This window comes from Megalopta genalis, chromosome 15, assembly GCF_051020955.1.
Source record: "Megalopta genalis isolate 19385.01 chromosome 15, iyMegGena1_principal, whole genome shotgun sequence".
Classification (NCBI taxonomy): domain Eukaryota; kingdom Metazoa; phylum Arthropoda; class Insecta; order Hymenoptera; family Halictidae; genus Megalopta; species Megalopta genalis.
The window spans coordinates 4669199-4689761 of record NC_135027.1 but is presented as its reverse complement, the minus strand read 5'-3'; the positions used below and the strand labels follow the sequence as shown (position 1 = coordinate 4689761).

The following is a 20563-nucleotide window of genomic DNA, read 5'->3' as shown; positions in this document are numbered from 1 at the left end:
CAGAAAACATGTTTTGGATTTCGAATTAAAATAGCTTCGGCTGCAAAGGATTCGAATTACTTTGAAACATGATAATAAGAATTTTTAATGACGCCTTAGATTCGCCACTCGAGTGCAAAGGGTTAAATCGATTTGGATATTAGGGAAATTATTAAATCGTATATTGACGGAACAAAATGTTACTTTTCTAGAAAATAACATTTTCCATTCGAGATTACGATGCGTGACACAATAAAATTTTAATTATAATGATACAGCATTATATTCGCATGAGCGTACAAAATTGATTGCGCGTTTTAATTCTGGCTGCACAGTAAATTCCATGATTTCGTATTAGATTTATGCGGGCTAAATAAACGCCGATTTCTAGAATCCATTCAGTTTTAAAGAAATTACTTATTTATTTAGTTTTAAAGAAATTGGCCGCATAAAAATGAAACTGTCTCGTCGTTCGAAAATATTTGCTTCGTCGCATTCATCAAAGAAGTTAACTTAGCTGAAAGACATTTTACATTCGTAAGACCGTAATTGTTCTCGCAAACCGATTTTAAAAATACGAAACCAACTCCCAGGTTCGCGTGGAATTCGGAGCAGGAGTCCCAGGAGCGCAACCCGGGCTGCACGTTATACCTAAAACGAAATATTCGTCCAACAAGAAAAAAAAAAGAGTAAGAAGAAAATCTAGCGAGACGTAGGGAAAATTAAAAAGCTGTAACAAAAATACGCTACACATAGAGAAACCGCAGAGGGGTGAAATAAAAAGACATCTTTAAGTACAGCTTTACGAGCGTGTAATAGAGCCACATGTCTTTCGATTATTAAAGCTAGTGACGGGCTAGAGTAAGACTTTAATTAAGAGGCAAGTGATCGTTCCGAAGATGGGACTGAAAAGCAAAGGGAGATCATCAGCCGTCGCCGCAGTAGAGACATTTCTTCGCGGGAGAAGAACTCGAAGCATATGGCCTTGTGTGTAGCGCGGAAACGAAGAAGAATTGTTGGTCTGAGCGCCTTCTTGGGGGCCTTACGCGGGGCCGTTCGAACCACCAACGCCTTCAAAGCTGCAAAGTACTTCGATTTACCTCGCTTTCGCGGGTTTTTTTAGCGAGGACCGTTCGCGATGGAGCGATTCGTAACACGAACGGACGTGGGCAGAGACACGTGGATATCGGGGGCGGGAGGGGGGAGGGGAGATAGATATTCGTGGCTGGGGAACCGTGGTGGAAAAAAAGAAGAAAAAGAAAATAAACGGGAAAAAAGAGAAAAAACACGATTTCGTTGAAATGCTTCTTCGCCGTACACCGTCCAAAGATACATTTCGTTTCTCCCAACTTCGAGCGCTCATTTTTGTATAGTTTATGCGACACGTTGGAGTCTAGTAAATGCTGTTGAAAGTTCACCTCGTTCATTTTTTGCGGTCCGCCGGATGTATTCGAATTTTATATACAACGTATATATGTATATTGACGGACTCGCACACACTCGCGCGAGCGTTTCATGTTGTTCGATTTAAATGTTTCTTAACGCGTATTTAATAAAAGACGGAGAGAAAGACACAAAATGAAAGCGTGGAGGAGAGAGAGAGAGAGAGAGAGAGAGAGAGAGAGAGAGACGACAAACGATCGTTTGATCACGCTAATAACGGTAACTTTTAACGTCCGGCCTGTCGTTCGTCCTCGTCGAGGCAGGGCTGACGCGACTTGGGTGGGGAGGGGGGGTGGGATAGCAAAATGTTTCAAACAGAAGGGTGAAAAACGATTTTCGCCTGTACGATGCGCGCGAATCGTACGCGTCGAACTAACTGTCGTGTGTACTTAACCCATGATCGTTGTACTTCATTCGCCTAATTGTAAGTAACGTGGAAGATTAACGTCAGGCCTACGCGAGGAGCGCGCCAATGGGATACCATTTGTTTTTTTTTTCGAATCGGAATTCCGAGGGTGGGGCGCCTGAATCGATCGATCGAGCTGGGGCCCGTGTCGAAATCAAACTTAACTGGCCACTCGAGGCCCTTCTACCGTCATCCCCCGTAGTCTAAGAGGTGGCCTTGAACGTACAGTTAAATTTGCAACTGCACTAGGAATATGATTCTAAATTTCGTTGCTACGTAGAATATATACACAGAACCAAATAGCGCAATCGTGGTAACGCGACGCGTCTCGTCGATCCTAGGAGACATAGATGCATTCGTTTCGAGAGGATAAACGACGGAGGGAGGTACTTCTCGCAGTCGAATCGTATAGAATTGACCTTTGTCGATTCGTTTGTTGGCTCGGTTCACCGTGCTCGCAGCCGTGCGGGATGCTTTCGTTAATTATCGTGTGATCGTTGTGTCCTACGTGATGTGATTATAGTTGAATCAATGTTATTCGGTTACACCTGTGAACGCGAATCAAAGGCTTGCTACGTTCTCTATTTGCTATTTCATCGCTGCGTAAACAAGAGTTTTTACTTCTCTCGTCTCAGTTCGTCGTTAAGCCAGACGCGTGAGGAACAGTCGAAGTCAATTCTTTCCGTGGCCCGGCTATACGTAGAAACCAACAGAGTGTCTTAATCCATGTTGCGACCATAATTTGTCAGGATTACGCTGATTGTTTCAATAATCTCCGATAGGATAAGAGTCTACAAACGTTTTATATAGTTCGTCTCGATTTAGAGATATTTTAGAACGAGCTTTTTTCCGACCGTATTTATAGCGAGTGTTCAGGCCGCCCCATACTCGTCGGTTAGCGAATATAGTCCTATCAATATTTATACACATATTGACAGTGGTACTGGCAATATACATATAAATCCGCTAGGTCATACGAATCGTCTTTGTTTTCTTAGGCAAACAGTTACGTCCTGAATTACTTAATGTCACCTGTAGCCGACAGCACGTACCTAACGCATGTATATCACATCAGCGATCGATCAGTTTTTTAGTTTTACACACCGTTGCATCTGCACCGCGGAACATGAACAACAAGAGCATGAGAGAAGATGTATTATACGAGAGGTTCCATAAGTTTGTGGGGAAAGCGAAGTTCGCCACGATATTATTTTCGGTGAACGTTTATCGGTACGTGTTTCCGCGAAATCAATTCGTGGAACAGAGAGAGGCTCGATAAAAAAAATATTTTGCAAAGATCGAGAACGACGTGACGGTATTTCGGATTCTTCGAATGCCTCTGCTTCGCTCGTTTCATTGTTGAGCCTTGGTTTAATTGTCCTCGACGGAACATTTCGTATGAAATTTGTACCGTGTAATTTTTAAACATATGTTGACACAAACGTTTCGATTTGATCGCTTGCACCCAGAGATATCGGAGAACGAAACTAAGAAAATATGCACCGCGAGCTGTTCGCGAAGCTTCCCGGAAGAACTTCGTCGATTCTAATTTTGCCACAAACTTGTGGGCGTCTCGTATGAGGAAGCCTTAGTTACCAAAAGCAACGAACACCTGGAACATGAACGACGCACATTTTTAAATCATCGTGACAGACCGATCTTGACCACGTGACGGTGGTTCGCAATCCTCTGGAAGGTGACCATAAGTTCATACATAATACATATATCGGAGAACGTTTTGTATGAGACCCATAATAGAGTTTCCTTTATTTATGAAAGCCGGACGTGTCCGAGAAGTCATTTTAAGAAAAACAAAGTGAGAAAACAATTAAAAAAAAAAAGCGAAAAAAAGAGGAGGAAGAGGAAGAAGAAAAGATAACAAAGAATCACGTTATAATGAAAGTTCCACCGATGGTTAAATTTTCATACTTGCACGAAATTTTGATATAAAAAGATCCGCATCAATGTGACATACTTATTTTTAATATGCATACGTCCTTATTGCATCTGCCGAACAAAAGACGGACTTAGGTCACGTAAGAAGCAACGTTTTTCTCCGCGATCACGATCAGTTCTTCGCGCACCGTTCTTTTTCTTTTCTTTTTTCTTTTTTTTTTTTTCTTTTTTTGAAGTCCTGTTACTGTTAATTGTACAATCGACGTTGTGCTTATCGCCAGTTACATCTACTCAGTATTTTTCTTTGGATTTCAATGTAATCCACGCAAAAAAAAGAGAACATTAAACGGATCGAAATCAATTGACTGCTCATGATTAGCTGAAAATTATACAATTTTGTTGAATCAGAAGTGCACAGAATAATACTCGACGAAATTTTTTCGTCGGCTTAATTTAGTTAGACGTTGAATTTATGACATGATTTTCGTGCATGCAATTCGAACAGGCGATTTACAATTGTAATTACTAGACTGCGGATTTTATACACTCGTGACAGAGATGAACGAGACGGATAAGAAAATATATTTATGTAATATAAGTTCCTCGAAATTGACCTAGACAATTTTTATTTTGCATGAAAATCATGTGTCTAGTAATTATAAAAATCGTGAATTTAACAACACTGCATCGATAGATTTATTTTCAATTCGATTATCGGCCATGAGCAGTTAATTGAACATTGTTTAATTGTATTCGTTTCGTGTAATCACCAAATGCTTATTTGGCAATGAATACAGTGCCTATACGTATGTATAATTGAGAATGAGGTGATCTATGAGTTAAAACAAGTGGCGTATGATACTGTCGGATGTTGCACGATGCTACTGTTGTACAGCAATTGTTATTTCACCGTATTATATACATGCATACACCGACCGAAGCGTTTGTAGCTACTGGCGCCAATCGTGACTGACAGTTCGAAAATGTTCGGCCTAGCTCAAGTCAGACTATGTACGTTGATCCATAGGTGGTAGTCTTTCTTTTCGTTGAATATATTCATATGTATATTATGTTCCGTTTACAAGCGTAACGATTTAAGAATATGCTTATATATAAATATATATATATGAAGAGACAAAATAAAACGCTATGTCACGTGTGAACATTTGTGACTGAGTATTAAATATGATAACGACACGATATACATAGTGTGCAAGTCGTATCAGTATTGTTTTTTCTCCAGCGATAAGATTGTTGATTTGTCGTCTTAGTGCTGAACAATCATTCAGTATATGTGCAAGCAGATTTTGTTACCGAGTACATTGATGATTATCAGACATTTGTAAATAAAAAAAGAAATTCTACACGTCAACGACATTTTTATTATACATATGATTTACCTAATGCTCAATGTTTATAACATTCTTGTGATTCTTGTAGTTCCTAACTTATAACATTACGGTTAAAATTCTTCCTTTCCAGTCATAATTTTTACAAATCGTATTAAAGATATGTCTCCGATTTCACTTAAAATATTATTTAAGTATTATAATATATATAATAATATAATATAATATAATATACTACATATATATATAATAATTATATATTATTATATATAAATATATATAAATATATAATATATTATTATATATTATTATATATAAATATATATAAATATATAATATATTATTATATATTATTATATATAAATATATAATATATTATTATATATTATTATATATAAATATATATAAATATATAATATAATAATAATATATTATTAAGTATTATATTCGAATAATGACTTGAATGAAAGTAATTGTATTATCTCGAGGTACTCGTTTGTACATATTTTATGTATACGTACATACTATTTTATGCATACGCGACCCGTGGTTTCGCTTTTACAGGTCGGTAATTGGCTACAAGTTTGAGCGTTTTGTCACGAGCGGCATCACCAGTACCCGAGTTTTTGCTTTTACAGGTTGGTAATTGGCTATTAGTTTGAGTGATTTGCTACGAACGGAGCCACCAGTACTCTTGACCACAAAAGGTTAGAGGTTAGAGCATAGATGAGGTAGACAAACTCACAAACTTTACAGACTATAAACATATGTGATGGATTGTAGTGTTAAATGTTTGGATGTTTGGCTCCATTTGGTTCCAAGTTTTTGATAAGTCTCTAACGAACATTTCTTCCCCATTGCAACTCGTTTTTTACCAGTTAAATGACTTACCACAGTTTACATATATGTTAATACACATATAGTGACTGCAGAAAATATTAAATACTCTATAAAGAAATTAGTATCTAACTAGTTTAAAGTAAACGTGCAATATGAACGATTCAGATGCACGATTAGAAGCCATAGAAGAAGAGCAGGAGGAAGAAGAATTAACTGCTCAGAGTGCTTTGTTAGCGATCGAACAAGCTTGGTTGAATGAAAAATTTGCTCCAGAAATACTCCCCCATCAAGCCGACTTGGTCGACTGTATGTTGCAACAGATAACTCATATGGAAGACAACATGAAGAGGTTAACCAAGGGAGATTTAAGGATAATGGTTCATAGAATGGAATTGGATAGGATCAAGTTTGTGATATCTAGCTATCTTCGAGCTCGATTAGAGAAAATCGAAAAGTATACCATTCACATACTTTCTCAGGAGGCCAACAGATCTCCAGAAGAATGTTATCTGACACCTGCAGAACTGCAATTTGCTAAAGAATTTCTCGCTAGTATGGAAACTCTATTTAGAACAATTGCTCTGCAACACATGCCCGGAAACTTTCAGACATTTGAAGTTAATAGACTGAGTATAAAGCCCAATATGCAGACGTATGTATTTCTAAGGGCCAATCAGAGAATCGATGGAATTGTGTTGCCCGGGTCTTTAGATGAAGAAATAGATTTTGAGCAAGGCTCACAGCACATTATACAATACAGTGCTGTTGCAAATTTAGTTAAAAGCGGTGCTGTTCAATTAATTTAACATTTAGGATGCACAATATAGAATATATCTAAATTTTTATAGACATTATTTAATAAAGTTTTGAGAACAATGTTGCATAAAAAAAGCTATTTTATTAGAAACATTACATATCTGTATATATAATTTATTTAAAAAAAGTTGAGAGAATTATAGGGCAGCATAGATAATACTAAACAATTTCTTCGTAACATTGTATAATGTTGTTCACAAAAATATCTTTGTAGACATTTTTTAAAAGCAAAGTATACATATAAACTATGCATTTTAATGCAAAACGTGAAAAATATACTTGGTATAAGTGTATAAAAATTCTGTGTCTGAGGTAAATTGTTCATGAATACTTTCTTCAGCATTCTAAAATGACAAACTATTTTTATAGTTTTACTTATACAACTTTAACAAAATAAATTCTAAGTAGTTTTTGGTACATAGTTGTTAGATACTTGGAAAAGTATCTGTATATCTCAAAAATATTTTTTTACTTGTATACTTTCTTAAAACATTACAATATGGAAAAACCCGCGTTATTTCTTGTATAGGAACAATATACGAAGTTATCAAAATAATATAAAAGATAATTTTATCTATCATCGTAAGTTTCTTCTGCCATTAAGTTTGCATGCAATACGCTGAAGTAGTGTAGCCATCTCAGCAAGGACTATAAGCTACAGCAACGAAAATGAACTATGAAAGTAATTATTACAAGATGCTAAGTACTTTCTTATATCTAGCGGACGTTCTCTCAAGCATCTTTGGCCGTGGTGTTGCCATTGAGAGATTTTGAATGTACCTCCTTCTGCTCTATGTACTCAGAACCGCCTTTGTATGCCTGAAAATGCAATAAGAGTTTTTTTTTTAATTACAGCACCTAAGAAACAAATTAATTTATAAACGAATTAACTAAATGGTTACCTTTTCTGCTACTTTACTTAGTTGATCGAACATAAGTTTCCCAGTTTCTTTCAACATGCTGGTGAAATGCCCTTCTGCATCTTGAAGTAGAACGTGTGGATGTTCGAACTCAACCGCTTCTCCGTGATCCATAACTAGTACTTTATCGCTATCCATTATGGTATTCAATCTGTGCGCTATAGTTAACACTGTGCAGTGTTTGAACTTCTGCCTGATAGTGGTTTGAATCAAAGAATCTGTTGAAGGATCCACATTGGCTGTAGCTTCATCGAGAAGAAGAATCCTATTGTTCCGTATAATAGCCCTCGCTAAACAGAGTAATTGTCTCTGACCGACACTGAAATTACTTCCTCCTTGCTCCACAAAGTAATCGAGGGACACGATACTCGATTTTAATTCCACATCTTCCAGAGCAGCCCAAAGAGTAGCATCATCATAATTGTGGAACGGGTCCAGATTATCTCGGAGAGTTGCCGAGAACAAAATCGGTTCCTGCGGAATAATAGAGATCTTCTTTCTCAAGTCGTGAAGACCAATTTGATTCGTGTCCCAGTCGTCTATGCATATTCTACCTTCTAGTTTAGTCAGTCTGAACAAAGCTGAGATCAAAGAAGTTTTTCCGGCCCCGGTGCGACCAACTATTCCTACCTAAAAGAAACATTAAATCAATTTAGGTTATCCATTTCATTATTTCCCCGCAGTTTCAAGTTATGAAAAATTACTTTTTCTCCAGGTCTGATAAGGACGTTTAAGTTCTTGAGAACGGAAGGCGACGACTCGCTGTAGCGTAGATAGAGATTTTCGAACTGAATCTGTCCTTTAAAAGGCCACTGTGCGGGCGGCTTCTTGTTAGGCTCGCTATCGAACTGCCCCTCCTTATCAAGCTGTGTGAATTGCAAAATTCGCTCCACGCTGGTCATTTGCGCTATCGTTTCCGCAGTTTGTCGCATTCCATGTTGTACCATGCCGCATAAAATTAAAACTTGTGATATAGCCAACCCGACGTTCCCCGCGAACGTGTTTCCTGATAAGATAAACGCAAACTCAATTACTAGTAACAGGGAGAAATTACAAAGCAATAAATTACCATCGTCCAATATGATAAAGCTGTATGTGACAAAGGCAATAAAGCAAATGGAGACCATGTCCAATGCAAATCCAAAGGCAGTACTAGTTACAATAGTCAAGTAATAAGCGCTGGTGTGGAGATCTTGGTGGCCATCGAATTCTTTGCGAACCATATCTTGGGCGGAAGATGATCGAATTGTAGTTAATCCAAACAATGAAGAGCTGACATGGGAGAAGACAGGACTTTTCGCTGAAAATATTCATTATTATGTTGTTTGACAAAAGAAAATAATAAGTACACATTTAGCATTTTAAGAGTATCATGTTCTTACTTATTCCTTCAAAACGTTTTACGTCCTGTGCCGTTTTGAGGTAAATATTTCGTATTTGCCAGAACAAGAAGCCCACGATAAGCATTGGGAAAACTGTCCACCAATTAATAATAAGTACTTGGGCCAAAATTCCAACCATCACTGCGAATATCTGGATGGACTCTATCATTGTTCTTGGTAACATCTCATCAACTGCTCCAACATCCTTTGAGAAACGGTTTAGGATACGACCTGAAATTCAATATTACAATATTTTGTTGATTTAGTATTTACGAATTAATTAGAAATTGACAATGTACAATATTGTTTGATACTTACCGGATGGATGAGTATCAAAGAATAGCATTGGAGCTTTCAACAGTGATGAAAACATGAGATTATGGAGATTTTTACTGGAGTTCATGCATATCTTGTAAAATATAACATTTCTGACAGTGGTCATGACTATGCTCGCTAAAATGAGAATCGCATAAATCCACAGGGCGGTCTCGCGATCAAGGAAATCTGCTACACGCGGTCCAGTGTTAATGATCCACGTCTAAGATAAGGACAATGACGGTAATTGTTGTTTTTCAAGTCGTAAAACAAGGCGACTAATATTACCAACATTATTGTTATCTAAACTGCTGTTGTCCGAGGTCGTTAGGAATTCCGGAATCGTCTCATTAAAGCTATCTATGCCCAAGGCAATCATCTCATCAATCGCTTCACTTGAATTTGTTAGAACTGAAGCAGAAGTGGTAATAGCAGGTTGTGGAAATAATTGAAACGTGTGATTAATGTTATTTTTCACACGCATTTCTTCTTGTTTTGACCTGGAAAAGCACAATAAATTAAATAAATAATTTTGTCTAAAAACTTCGTAATATGATAGAAAAAATTATGTGTCCAAACGCTAACCAGTAAGCAACAAAATAATCGCTACCACTACTTCCTAGTTGACCTAGAATTAAAGAGAGCATGAAACCTAGAATCATTAGAATCGATCCTCCGGCTCGGAAGTATTTCCAGTAAAGTAATTTCGAAATGCCTCCTTTGCCCATCAATTCTTCGGTTTCTTGAGGTTCTGATTCATCGTCGTCTTTACTGTTGTCGAGAGGATTGACAGATATATCGGGAGTATGATTTTCATCGATTTTCACATTCTCTGTATTCACCTCCTGCTCTTCCGATGAAAGCATACTTAAGAAATCTAAATTTTTCGCTTGTAACTCTGTAAACGTGCCTTCGAATTCGATTTTACCCTGAGATAAAAAAATCATAATCATTCTTCTATCAACTTAACAGAATCTAAGTCGATTGTTCGATCGCTGATACTTACGTTATTCAATACAATAATATGATCACAATTTTTTAAAAATTGTACTTGATGCGTCACGAGTATTCTGGTTTTATTGTGAAGATAGTTGTTGATGCATTCGTTGAACAAGTGTTTTCCAACATGTGTATCCACTGCCGACAACGGGTCATCGAGCAGATAAATATCGGCATCTCTGTACACAGCCCTGTTACAACAAGTATCCGTGTAAATTTTAAACCACTTCTATCATTGTAAAAGTAATTCTCTCTGTACTGTACCTAGCCAAATTGATTCTTGCACGTTGTCCTCCACTGAGAGATGCGCCTCTATCTCCGACTAACGTTTTGTCGCTATGACTAAACTGTTGGAAATCTTTAGTAAGGGCACATACTTTAACGACTTCATTATACTTCTTTTTATCATAAGACCGCCCAAAAAGTATGTTGTTGCGCACTGTGCCCGAGAACAACCATGCCTCCTGACTAGCGTATGATATATCACCATTCACTCGAATATCACCGCGTGACTGTTGCAATTCTCTTAAAATTAGTTGCAGGAACGAACTCTGAGCAAAGCATACAGAGAAAATAAGAATGGTATTACTTTGATAAATATTTAAATCACTCGTGTGGACAATACCTTTCCTGCACCAACAGAACCGACAACAGCATACAGTTTTCCAGGCTTTATTTGAATACTGATATCATGTAATGTACTTGTAATCGCATTCTCTGTCCAAGATGCCGTAATACATTTCATTGTGATACTGCCATCCCCAGGAGCTGGTTTAGCATTAACTACAGTATTGTTCTCTTTTAACAACAAGAAATTCTGAAAATAAAACGTACAGAGCTCAAAATTCATCAGTCGGTGATTTCCTTTAGTTAATAATTAGTCTACCTCTATTCTTTTAATGGATACAGAAGCTTCTGCCGCGGATGAAACAGCCATTGGGTACAATATGGCCATAGTCAGTTGCAATATATTAAAGTACTGAGCCATGGAAAATACTTTATCGGCAGATATACTGTTGCCAAGAAGTACATATGCCACAATTGTAAAGTACAATGTTGTGCGTTCGGTGAACACAAAGGTAGCTAAAGTGAAGCCTCTTAAGTACGACGAAATAGTAAGTACGTCCACCTCGCGACTAAAAAAATCATTACACGAGTATACATACATAGATACATAACTACATACATGCAACAATAGGTACTTTCTATAGGTAATTTCTACAGAAAAAAATAAAAAAAAAAGACAAACAAACCTTCTAACAACACTAACAAGTTTTTCAAATGGTTTTTCCCAAGTGTACATTTTAATTACTTGGATTCCGTTGATAATCTCTGACATTAAACACACTCTTTCGTCCGTTTTAACTGCGATTTTCAATCGTAGCTTTGAAAACCATTTTCCCATATATCCTACAGAAAAAGAAAATTACTTTAATAGTGTTACCAGTGTCTTGAAAATTAGGAGGAAATAATATACACCTTGCAATGGTATAGTTTGAACACTTATGAGAAAGACACCAGCTAAAGAAGCAATTCCTACGCTTTCCCAGATCATAAAGGTAATTAGAGCACCCTGGATTGGTAAAATCCAAATGTAATGCAACGCTATAAACAATTGCTCGAACCTGGCTACATCGTTTGACATTAAGTTCACAATCTGTCCTGGGGTTGTAATGTTAGTAGAAGACTTCGATAAGCGCAGGATCTACAAAATAGAGACACAGTATGAAATATTGGTAGATATTAAATATAGACATATAATTTGATACCTTTCTGTACATCAGCGAGGAACATGCTATTCTCATTCTCATACCAACTTCTAATAAACCTAAGTTCGAATGATGCACAATTACAGCACTAAGTAAAGTTAAAACTACAACAGTTAAAGCATAAATATATGCTTCTGTGACAGTGGATATTGATCTGGGATCAAAATGCCAAATAAGTAGACCTAGCACATACGGTTGTAAAACTCTGCAAGATCATAATAATATTACATATTAGCAAAAATTCTATTGTTTCAACATAATAATGCTGTGAGAAGAAACGTTTACTTTATGACAACAGCCAGGAAGAATTGCCATCCTCCGAAGTAAGAAAATGACCATGCAAATGTTTTCTTTAAAGCATTGAAAAATTTAGGCTTTATTCCCGATTCCTCTGCTGTTTTAACTTCCTTCAGCCAATTCCTATAGAAACAGATAATAAAAAATAAATTTACAATGAGATCTCTGTTTGCTTAATTTGTCTGATCTTAGACTTGTGTCTACAGCATTGTTTGATATTTACTTACCTCTCGAGTTTATCACCCAAACGTTGACTGACATCCTCTGGTAGCACATTATATATATCTTTGAGTTCAAGATCATGATTCTTTCCATACAGAAACAACGGTTTCAACCACCTTAAATCAAACACATAGATAAGACACAGTTAAATCAATCACGACGCTTGACGATATTCTTCACTCACCAGAATATTAATCTACTGAAAGGATTCGCCAATAACTTCGGATTGGGATTTTCGTATTTTTTACTCGCGTCCATTATTGATGTTATTAAACATGCTAAAACCTATCCGTTCTAGAGAACAATACCGTTCGGAGGAAATTCGTAATATGCAGTCGGCTATTCTAACTGAAGACGTCTCGGGATCGCGTTAACAACTCGGTATCCTTCGAGTCATCATCGAAGAGTCACGACACGAGTAATCATTCGAACATACTCGGCTGAGAACAAGCTGCAAAGATTTTATCAAGCAACGAAGAACTTATCAAAAGCAATACCGACAACACGTGTACAATCACGCGCATGATCGAGTTGAAACATAATTATATAATGTTCTCAACTCCTAAATACGTCACGATGTTCTCAATGAAATGGGATGTGCCGAAAATGTCAAGGTCGCTGTCCTACGACAAGCTAAGAATAGCGATTCAGCTTTGTCTGCCCAATACGGAAACACTTTACACTTACGCGCAATGAGGTCGATAACAGTTATCATTCATTCTTATAATTAAAAAAAAAAAAATGAATTTTAAAAGATTTCGTCTTTACTAATATTGTTACAATATTCATGTAATATGCAGCGTAATGTATTGCGACTGCTCTTACCACATCTGAAGCAATAAAAGATAACAAACCATGGTTATCGCTTATGCTATAAATCGATAACTTACAATTGCAAGCTATTTCATCATAAAGAAACTGTAAAGGTGAGACATACAATTATGCAGCTATATATGTATGTATGTATTCAATTTTTCTTTCGTTTAACTTCATTCTACAGCACTATGTATTTATGTCGTCCAGGCAACTGTTATAAACCGTGACAGTTCATTTTTCTGTGGGTAGCGAAAGAAAGCCGTCCAAAATTTTTCGTAATTCAATGAAATATTAATTCCTTTTTGGTCCAACGAACCAAGCAAATTCAAAGTATTATAATATATTTTTCACGAAACGCAATTTCCAAAATTTTCAAAATGGTAAGATATATTTCCCATCTAAAATCCAACAAATGTTGTTGTGGAACGCTTAGTAATTGCAATTCATTTATTCATCATCATCATCATTATCATCATTATCATCATCATCATCATCATCATCTTTGTCTTAATTGCACTCAAACGATGTTACGAATTGCTATTTTCCGTAAAGCGTTTCCTTGAACGATGCAAAGAATTCTTGTTTTTATTCTCGATACATAGTTGATAAGTAATTAGGTGCAGAATGTTTTTTACAAAGTCTCGTTGTGGCGCGTGGAAGGAAGCTATATGATTAGATTTTAAAACGAGATGTCAATTTGATGCATAAAATCCGAGACAGCACAGTAACTGTAAGTTGTGTAACGTCGCAGCGTGAATGTATTTCGATGCACGTGGGTCAAGCTGGTGTCCAAATGGGCAACGCATGTTGGGAACTGTATTGTCTGGAACATGGGATTCAACCGGACGGAACGATGCCATCAGATAAAGTGACTGGCACTAATGATTGCTTCAACACGTTTTTCAACGAAACCAGCTCCGGTAAAATGGTACCGCGGGCTGTAATGGTCGATCTGGAGCCTACGGTTGTCGGTAAGTTTAATTAAAAACCCTGTTTTTGATTACTTTCATTGTAAGTTTAATCGTAGTTTAATTTTATTTTAAAACATCGCTAACCGAAACTCTCTTTAGACGAAGTACGGATGGGACTGTACAAGCAGCTGTATCATCCTGAACAATTGATCACCGGCAAAGAAGATGCCGCGAACAATTACGCTCGCGGTCACTATTCGATCGGCAGGGAAGTGATAGACTCCGTAATGGACAGAGTACGAAGATTAACCGATCAGTGTACCGGTCTGCAAGGGTTTTTCGTGTTTCACTCGTTCGGAGGTGGTACCGGCTCAGGGTTCACTTCTCTGCTGATGCAAAAATTGTCCGAAGACTACGGGAAAAAGAGCAAACTAGAGTTTGCAGTTTACCCTGCGCCTCAAGTACGCAACATAGACGCATAGAGGGAGCAAAATACCGTAGATCTATACCCTTACTCTGACGTTACAGTTACCTCTTACTTAGCAATAACCTTTTAGGCACGACGCGCCACTATAGTGGCTTCTGCGGATGTCATCTTTCAGAACGACACCCCACTATAGTGGCTTGCTCTAGTAGCTCACTCGCTCATCGTTTGAACCAAATAATCGTCTTCATATGCATTGTTTCACACTTCTTTTGTCTTCACATCGATTTACAACAGTCTACAGGGTGTCCCAGAAATGTCTCGCAATTCGGAGATGGCGGGTTCCTCGGATCATTTGAAGCAACTTCTTCCTTTACAAAAATGTTCTCCGAGGCACCGTTAACGAGTTATTAACGAAAAACAGTGACCAATAAGAATCGAGTACGGCTGACGCAAGGCGGCCCAGCCAACCAGCGCACGAAGCCCAGTTCCGCTCATTGGCTCGATCTCCTCACGCCAGCCGAGCTCGCCTCTCATTGGTCACTGTTTTTCGTTAATAACTCGTTAACGGTGACTCGGGGAAAATTTTTGTAGAGGAAAAAGTTGCTTCAAATGGCCTGAGGAACCCGCCACTTTCGGATTGCGAGACATTTTTGGGACACCCTGTATATACAGACAGAATATACAGTATCAGACTTTGTACAGTACATATCAGACTCTGCCGTCCAGAGAAATAGCCTCGCGTAGAATTCAGCCGTACCTAAAAGGTTAATGATCCTATCTGGGTTAGATTTTTCGAGAATGTAGACTCTATCACTATACGTAGAGTCTAGACCGGGCAGGTCATCATAAGATGGATGGTAAAATGTGTCTTGACTAAATACTAACAAACATATAGGTATCAACGGCGGTCGTAGAACCGTACAATGCAATTTTGACGACGCATACCACGATCGAGCATTCGGACTGTGCATTCATGGTCGACAACGAAGCAATTTATGATATCTGTCGACGAAAACTCGGTATCGAGCGGCCTTCTTACGCGAATCTCAACCGCCTTATCAGTCAAGTGGTGTCATCGATAACCGCGTCCTTGAGATTCGATGGTGCCCTAAACGTGGACTTGACAGAATTCCAAACGAATTTGGTACCATATCCTAGAATCCACTTCCCGCTGGCCACCTACGCCCCAGTAGTGTCCGCCGATAAAGCCTTTCACGAGGGGATGTCCGTCGCCGAGATCACTTCCGAATGCTTCGAGGCATCCAACCAGATGGTAAAGTGCGATCCGCGTGAAGGAAAATACATGGCCTGTTGCTTATTGTATCGCGGTGACGTCGTCCCGAAGGACGTAAATGCTGCTATCGCTGCTATGAAGGGTAAAAGTTGCATCCGTTTCGTCGATTGGTGCCCGACCGGCTTCAAAGTCGGTATTAATTACAGGCCGCCAACTGTCGTTCCCGGTGGAGACCTCGCCAAGGTAACAATTATCCCGTAAACATTTCATTACAGTCGTGCAACAATCAAAGAACAAACTTGTCCCGTTCTTTGTTCTTTAAAAGTCTAAACTGTGCGCAGGTTCTATAGTGTAGAGGGTGTAAAACTGCAACTACGCTATCTTATCGGTAGAGATATGCTAATCTTCTATCTTAAAGTCCAAGGTCAAATTTTCTTTAGGCGCTATTTTATAATATAAAAGAAGATGCGAATAAAAATTTACCTCGGATTTTAAAGTGAAGGATTTCTTTGAGAATCCTAAAAGTCCAAGGATACATCATTGACGATCGTTTAGGTGCAAAGAGCAGTTTCAATGCTGTCGAATACCACAGCAATAGAAGAGGCATGGGCCAAGTTGAACTACAAGTTTGACCTTATGTATAATAAGCGAGCGTTTGTTCACTGGTACGTTGGTGAAGGAATGGAAGAGGGCGAGTTCGCGGAAGCCCGCGATGATCTTGCTGCTCTCGAGCGTGATTACGAGGAAGTGGCCCTTGAATCATCGAGCAGTCCAGACGCCTCTTTAGAATATTGAATACAAAACAGATTCGTACCTGTCCTTTGGATCGTATCATGACGGCAATACCAGGCTACCTGACCGCGCGAAATTCAAGTCGAGGACGAGACGATAAATTGTACCGTGAGACAGAAACATCTTTTTATATCTCGTTTACCATGTTTTATGTCTTTATTTTTCTAATAAAATTATCCATTCTCAATGCAGTCGTGTATATTGTAGAAATAAAAATATGTATCATCGATCACGCGTTTTTCATTACATTCTGTCAACATTTCCAAGGAAAAAAATGAAACCTCACGCATTGTGTAACATTATTTTCGCAGTCGACGTTTATTGACAAATACAAGAATCTCTTAAACATAAATCAATATTAAATTCATTAAGTCATTGCACTAAATACACGAATAACAATTATTATCCACTATATTCTTGAAACCGACCTCAACTGATTGTAAGCTCGATAACATTGTTGCTGCGATGCATACGTTTTAACTAAGTCTTAAACGAAATTCTTTCAAACTATAAAAGCTCTACATACTCGGTAAAATTAAATTAAATTATTTGAAGCGAACATATATGCATCGTATCACAAAAGAAAGTTCTTAATATTATGTTTTTAAAACTTGTGCAAACGCTCTTAACACTAAAGTAAGATAAAACCTTGTTTATTCGTGTTCCTTTATCTTACAGGAAATTTTTACTTACAATTTTGATCGTTGCAAGAAGATTATACATAAACGATAATGGTCAGATTGAAATGGTCGAACGTGAATCAGATAAAAAAAATGAATTCAATGAAATGACTACTAAAGAACTAATGATAGTTATTATACTTAAAATCAATTTAGCTGAAAGCGTCAAGGTATGAATATATAATTATGCAACGTTAACTAAACATATTTATCGAAATTTCCACGTTAAATTTATACACAAATTTCTTACACAACTTAATATATATAACCTGTATCATAGATAAATGTAAGAAAAATATAATTTCCTGAGACTGTTATACCAAAAGCGTTGGTATGGGCTTCTTCCCAGGCCACGCTTCTTTGGCATACTTTTTCTTTTTTGGTTCCAAAGTTCGCGTTTCGGTAGGCCCAGACATTTCCGGTACATGCGGCGCTTCCGATTGTATTTGTGTGGGTGTCATCTCTACCTCAGGGGCTGGATTTGGCAGAGCTATACCAAGCCGAGATGTTAGCGAAGACAGTGCGCTAGAGAATGGATTAAGTGACAACGAGGAGGGTGTGAATTGTTCTGGTGGCAAATCCTGATAGAGCTGGGGCGCAGTCGACGTAGGTTGCAGATGCTTCAATGGATTGTGGTCCTCCGATAAAGAAATTAATCCTCCTTCCATACGCATTCTCTAAAATAGCATTACATGACACGTAAATATATAATTAGAAATTCGATTATACCAGAATTGATTTCAAGTTCTTACTTTACTGGGGACAACGGTTGTTTGTACAAGATTACGAAATCTACCGACAGACGGGTCAACGTCTTCTGGATTAATTACTTCTTCATCATCGTTGAAAGTAATCCCTTTTTTCTTTCGTTTTCTCGTCGGTTTATGGATCTCATCGTCCGTTATACCCAACATTGATATACGTCTATTATGTGCAGTATTAAATTCTGTTAAATTCTGTAAGATACACCACTGTTACTATTATGTCTGTTTTGTATGTGTTACTATTACGTCTATTTTGTCTTTTTGTATGTAATACGTACATCAAGTTCTGTCTCTGTTTCAGGCAAACCTAGTAAACCACCTGCATCTATATCTTCTGATAACTTCTCCAATTCTTCTATAATGGGTCTTGTACCTGTTTGAGGCCTTTCTCTGATTATATAATATCGAGTTGAAGCTCCAAAGTGAAATGTACTATCGATTGGTAGCTGTGTAGGTTTGTGAGGCTCCAATCGCAGATTTCCAATGAAGGTTCCATGTGCTGAAAAGTTAATTTATATTAGTAATCGGTAATGAAAGCTTGAAAGAAGTATAGAAACACTTACTGCTACCCAAATCAACAAGAAACACACGGTTCAGATGTTTATGGTAAACAAGAGCTGCGTGGACACGGGAACAAGAGGCATGGTCTATACAAAAATCATTTAATTGTTGATTACGGCCAAACAGGTAACATTTCTTTTCGTCAACCATTAGTTTCTGTAACAAAACAACAGTTCTTGTAATGCATTTTCTTTAGGGACACGCTTTGTTTATTTTCAAATACAATTGAGGGGTATTGTACCTGAATTAATTTGTCATTTTTTAATACATCTAGATGTAACCCAACTGGTGGCTTTCCTGCCCTAAAAACATAACCTATGTGAATTATGCTATTTGGGAAATACATAAACTATTTGGATGCATAGTATAAGTGTCATGAATGTGTTGTGACATTGGTCGGAAAATGGCAATAAAAATTTATTTCGCAAACGTACCAATTAGGCACCTCGTAATGATTAGCCATCACCACTTTGTTAGAATTTACTGTATAAAGAAGATATACAGTGTTAAGTAGAAACAAAGCTCATTCGATGTCAGCGTTGCCAAAACGTCATCTTAACCAAACGATGATAATGTTTCGCAGCAATCTTTTGTAAATGTACAACTATTAAAGATCCATGTGCTAATAAGTGTTTACTGTTTCGATGGCGCATCCGATGAGTGCATGTGTGCATCTAAAAATGAAATTATTTCATGAAAAATGCAATGTAAAATGTTATTTTGATGCTGTGTGCATATATGTACAGTCGTCAGAACTTGTATAGATTAATAGCGTTCTACTTAATTACAAACCACATAAATCTGAACCATCGAGAATCAAATTAATAATTCAAATGAGAACTATTTTTCTCGAATAAACGAATTAAACATGTTTCAAGTATCGTATAGAATTGAATATGGTCATATTTATTAGAATTACAGAATAAAAATATAAGAGCATGCTTTACTACAGCCCTGATACAGTATTCCCTCTGTAATATCGCATTTTTGGGATCTTTAAAACTCAGCGTTTACATACCTACTAAATTTAAATTATAACCAATCGTAAAGCTGCAACGAATCGCCAACCAATCAGGATGAAGATAAAATAGTTTCCTTAGCTTTGAGATCTGCTCACGTCTCTGGAATCGTAACACGTTGTGGAGGAAAAACTATTGAGCACTATACTGTATTGAGCAATGGCGGAGGTAAAGCGTCCAGGAATATAACGGTAAGTACAGATACTGCTTTTCTCTGATTGGTTGACTCTTCGTAGGTAAGCAGTGCTGCCAATGTAGCTTGCCTCACTTTATCATGCTTGCGATCTCACTCTATTCGTGAATCCATTTGCATGTGGTGCTCCCTCTGAACACTCACCGTGATATTCGACTTGTACTTTTCGCGCCTCATGATTCTCTACCACACAGTCCAGCGTATTCGCGAACGTCTTAAAATGGCGACCATTTCTACAATTATTAAAATTTTCGAAAACCCGTAAGCTACATTTTAGATAATACTTTCTAATTTTAGAATCTACAATATTTTGTTAATTCAACTATCCCAGTAATTATCAACTGAGACGGTTAGCAAGCAGTATTCTACTCAATGGGAAAGAGTTTCGAAAGCAATGAATAATTTTGCAATTTTATTGTTTTTTTACTTTTAAAAACTGCGCGAGCTGGATTGCGCATTGAAATGGTGGGGATAAAAGCGCTCGGAAAGAAGAGGTAAATATCGCTCGCGATGAGGAGGCAGTACTGTATAAC

At 37.5% G+C, this 20563-nt stretch overlaps 5 protein-coding genes across 11 annotated transcripts in view; 3 read left to right on the top strand and 2 right to left on the bottom strand.

Annotated features, from left to right (window-relative positions):
- The window catches only part of Tusp (WD40 superfamily protein Tusp), an 86884-nt gene extending 81788 nt beyond the window's left edge, over nt 1-5096 (top strand). For both annotated transcript variants that reach the window (XM_033471774.2, XM_033471772.2), the window contains exon 16: nt 573-5096. The gene's annotated coding sequence lies outside the window, so the exon portion shown is untranslated. The remainder of the gene's footprint in view (nt 1-572) is intronic.
- Nucleotides 5097-5729: 633 nt separating this feature from the next.
- Sld5 (DNA replication complex GINS protein SLD5) lies at nt 5730-9014 on the top strand. The gene has a single exon (XM_076526523.1). The coding sequence runs from the start codon at nt 6066-6068 to the stop codon at nt 6717-6719; it is 654 nt and encodes a 217-aa protein (XP_076382638.1). The 5' UTR covers nt 5730-6065; the 3' UTR covers nt 6720-9014.
- On the bottom strand, nt 6792-13080 carry LOC117221096 (ATP-binding cassette sub-family C member 4). Of its 2 annotated transcripts, XM_033471757.2 has the most exons (18): nt 12818-13075; nt 12639-12749; nt 12400-12534; nt 12115-12319; nt 11825-12050; nt 11599-11755; nt 11232-11481; nt 10971-11162; nt 10610-10896; nt 10353-10536; nt 9932-10275; nt 9639-9846; nt 9350-9569; nt 9032-9262; nt 8719-8949; nt 8354-8655; nt 7632-8279; nt 6792-7548 (listed from the first exon to the last, which is right to left on the bottom strand). In XM_033471757.2, exons 1-18 carry the CDS (start codon nt 12889-12891, stop codon nt 7462-7464), a joined length of 4092 nt encoding a protein of 1363 aa, XP_033327648.2. In that variant the 5' UTR covers nt 12892-13075; the 3' UTR covers nt 6792-7461. The 2 variants fall into 2 exon arrangements, with proteins under 2 accessions (XP_033327648.2, XP_076382631.1); XM_076526516.1 differs by having other exon boundaries at nt 8354-8949; nt 12818-13080.
- A 336-nt stretch (nt 13081-13416) lies between these two features.
- On the top strand, nt 13417-19447 carry LOC117221098 (tubulin alpha chain). 5 transcript variants are annotated; one of them, XM_076526521.1, is made up of 8 exons: nt 13417-13559; nt 14201-14420; nt 14520-14821; nt 15683-16264; nt 16577-16916; nt 17492-18192; nt 18559-18944; nt 19093-19447. In XM_076526521.1, the coding sequence occupies exons 2-5, from the start codon at nt 14216-14218 to the stop codon at nt 16814-16816; spliced, it is 1329 nt and encodes a 442-aa protein (XP_076382636.1). In that variant the 5' UTR covers nt 13417-13559; nt 14201-14215; the 3' UTR covers nt 16817-16916; nt 17492-18192; nt 18559-18944; nt 19093-19447. The 5 variants fall into 5 exon arrangements, with proteins under 5 accessions (XP_076382636.1, XP_076382634.1, XP_076382637.1 ...); XM_076526519.1 differs by having other exon boundaries at nt 13429-13559; nt 13657-14420; XM_076526520.1 differs by lacking the exon at nt 13417-13559 and adding an exon at nt 13599-13829.
- On the bottom strand, nt 17103-19392 carry NiPp1 (nuclear inhibitor of protein phosphatase 1). Its single transcript, XM_033471763.2, has 6 exons — nt 19253-19392; nt 19060-19120; nt 18821-18974; nt 18536-18756; nt 18246-18449; nt 17103-18170 (listed from the first exon to the last, which is right to left on the bottom strand). Exons 1-6 carry the CDS (start codon nt 19279-19281, stop codon nt 17808-17810), a joined length of 1032 nt encoding a protein of 343 aa, XP_033327654.1. The 5' UTR covers nt 19282-19392; the 3' UTR covers nt 17103-17807.
- Nucleotides 19448-20563: the final 1116 nt, after the last annotated feature.

Coding starts and splice junctions, on each gene's coding strand:
- LOC117221096 (XM_076526516.1), bottom strand. CDS start 12,891: ATGGACGCGAGTAAAAAATACGAAAATCCCAATCCGAAGTTATTGGCG. Junction 11,482..11,598: donor CTTGTTAGTGTTGTTAGAAG/GTTTGTTTGTCT, acceptor TGATTTTTTTAG/TCGCGAGGTGGACGTACTTA. Junction 8,950..9,031: donor AAAACGTTTTGAAGGAATAA/GTAAGAACATGA, acceptor GAATATTTTCAG/CGAAAAGTCCTGTCTTCTCC.
- LOC117221098 (XM_076526519.1), top strand. CDS start 14,150: ATGCATAAAATCCGAGACAGCACAGTAACTGTAAGTTGTGTAACGTCG. Junction 14,822..15,682: donor CAGTTTACCCTGCGCCTCAA/GTACGCAACATA, acceptor ACAAACATATAG/GTATCAACGGCGGTCGTAGA. Junction 16,265..16,576: donor CCGGTGGAGACCTCGCCAAG/GTAACAATTATC, acceptor ACGATCGTTTAG/GTGCAAAGAGCAGTTTCAAT.
- NiPp1 (XM_033471763.2), bottom strand. CDS start 19,281: ATGGCTAATCATTACGAGGTGCCTAATTG. Junction 19,121..19,252: donor CATTACGAGGTGCCTAATTG/GTACGTTTGCGA, acceptor TTATGTTTTTAG/GGCAGGAAAGCCACCAGTTG. Junction 18,757..18,820: donor TCTTGTTGATTTGGGTAGCA/GTAAGTGTTTCT, acceptor TTAACTTTTCAG/CACATGGAACCTTCATTGGA.
- Sld5 (XM_076526523.1), top strand. CDS start 6,066: ATGAACGATTCAGATGCACGATTAGAAGCCATAGAAGAAGAGCAGGAG.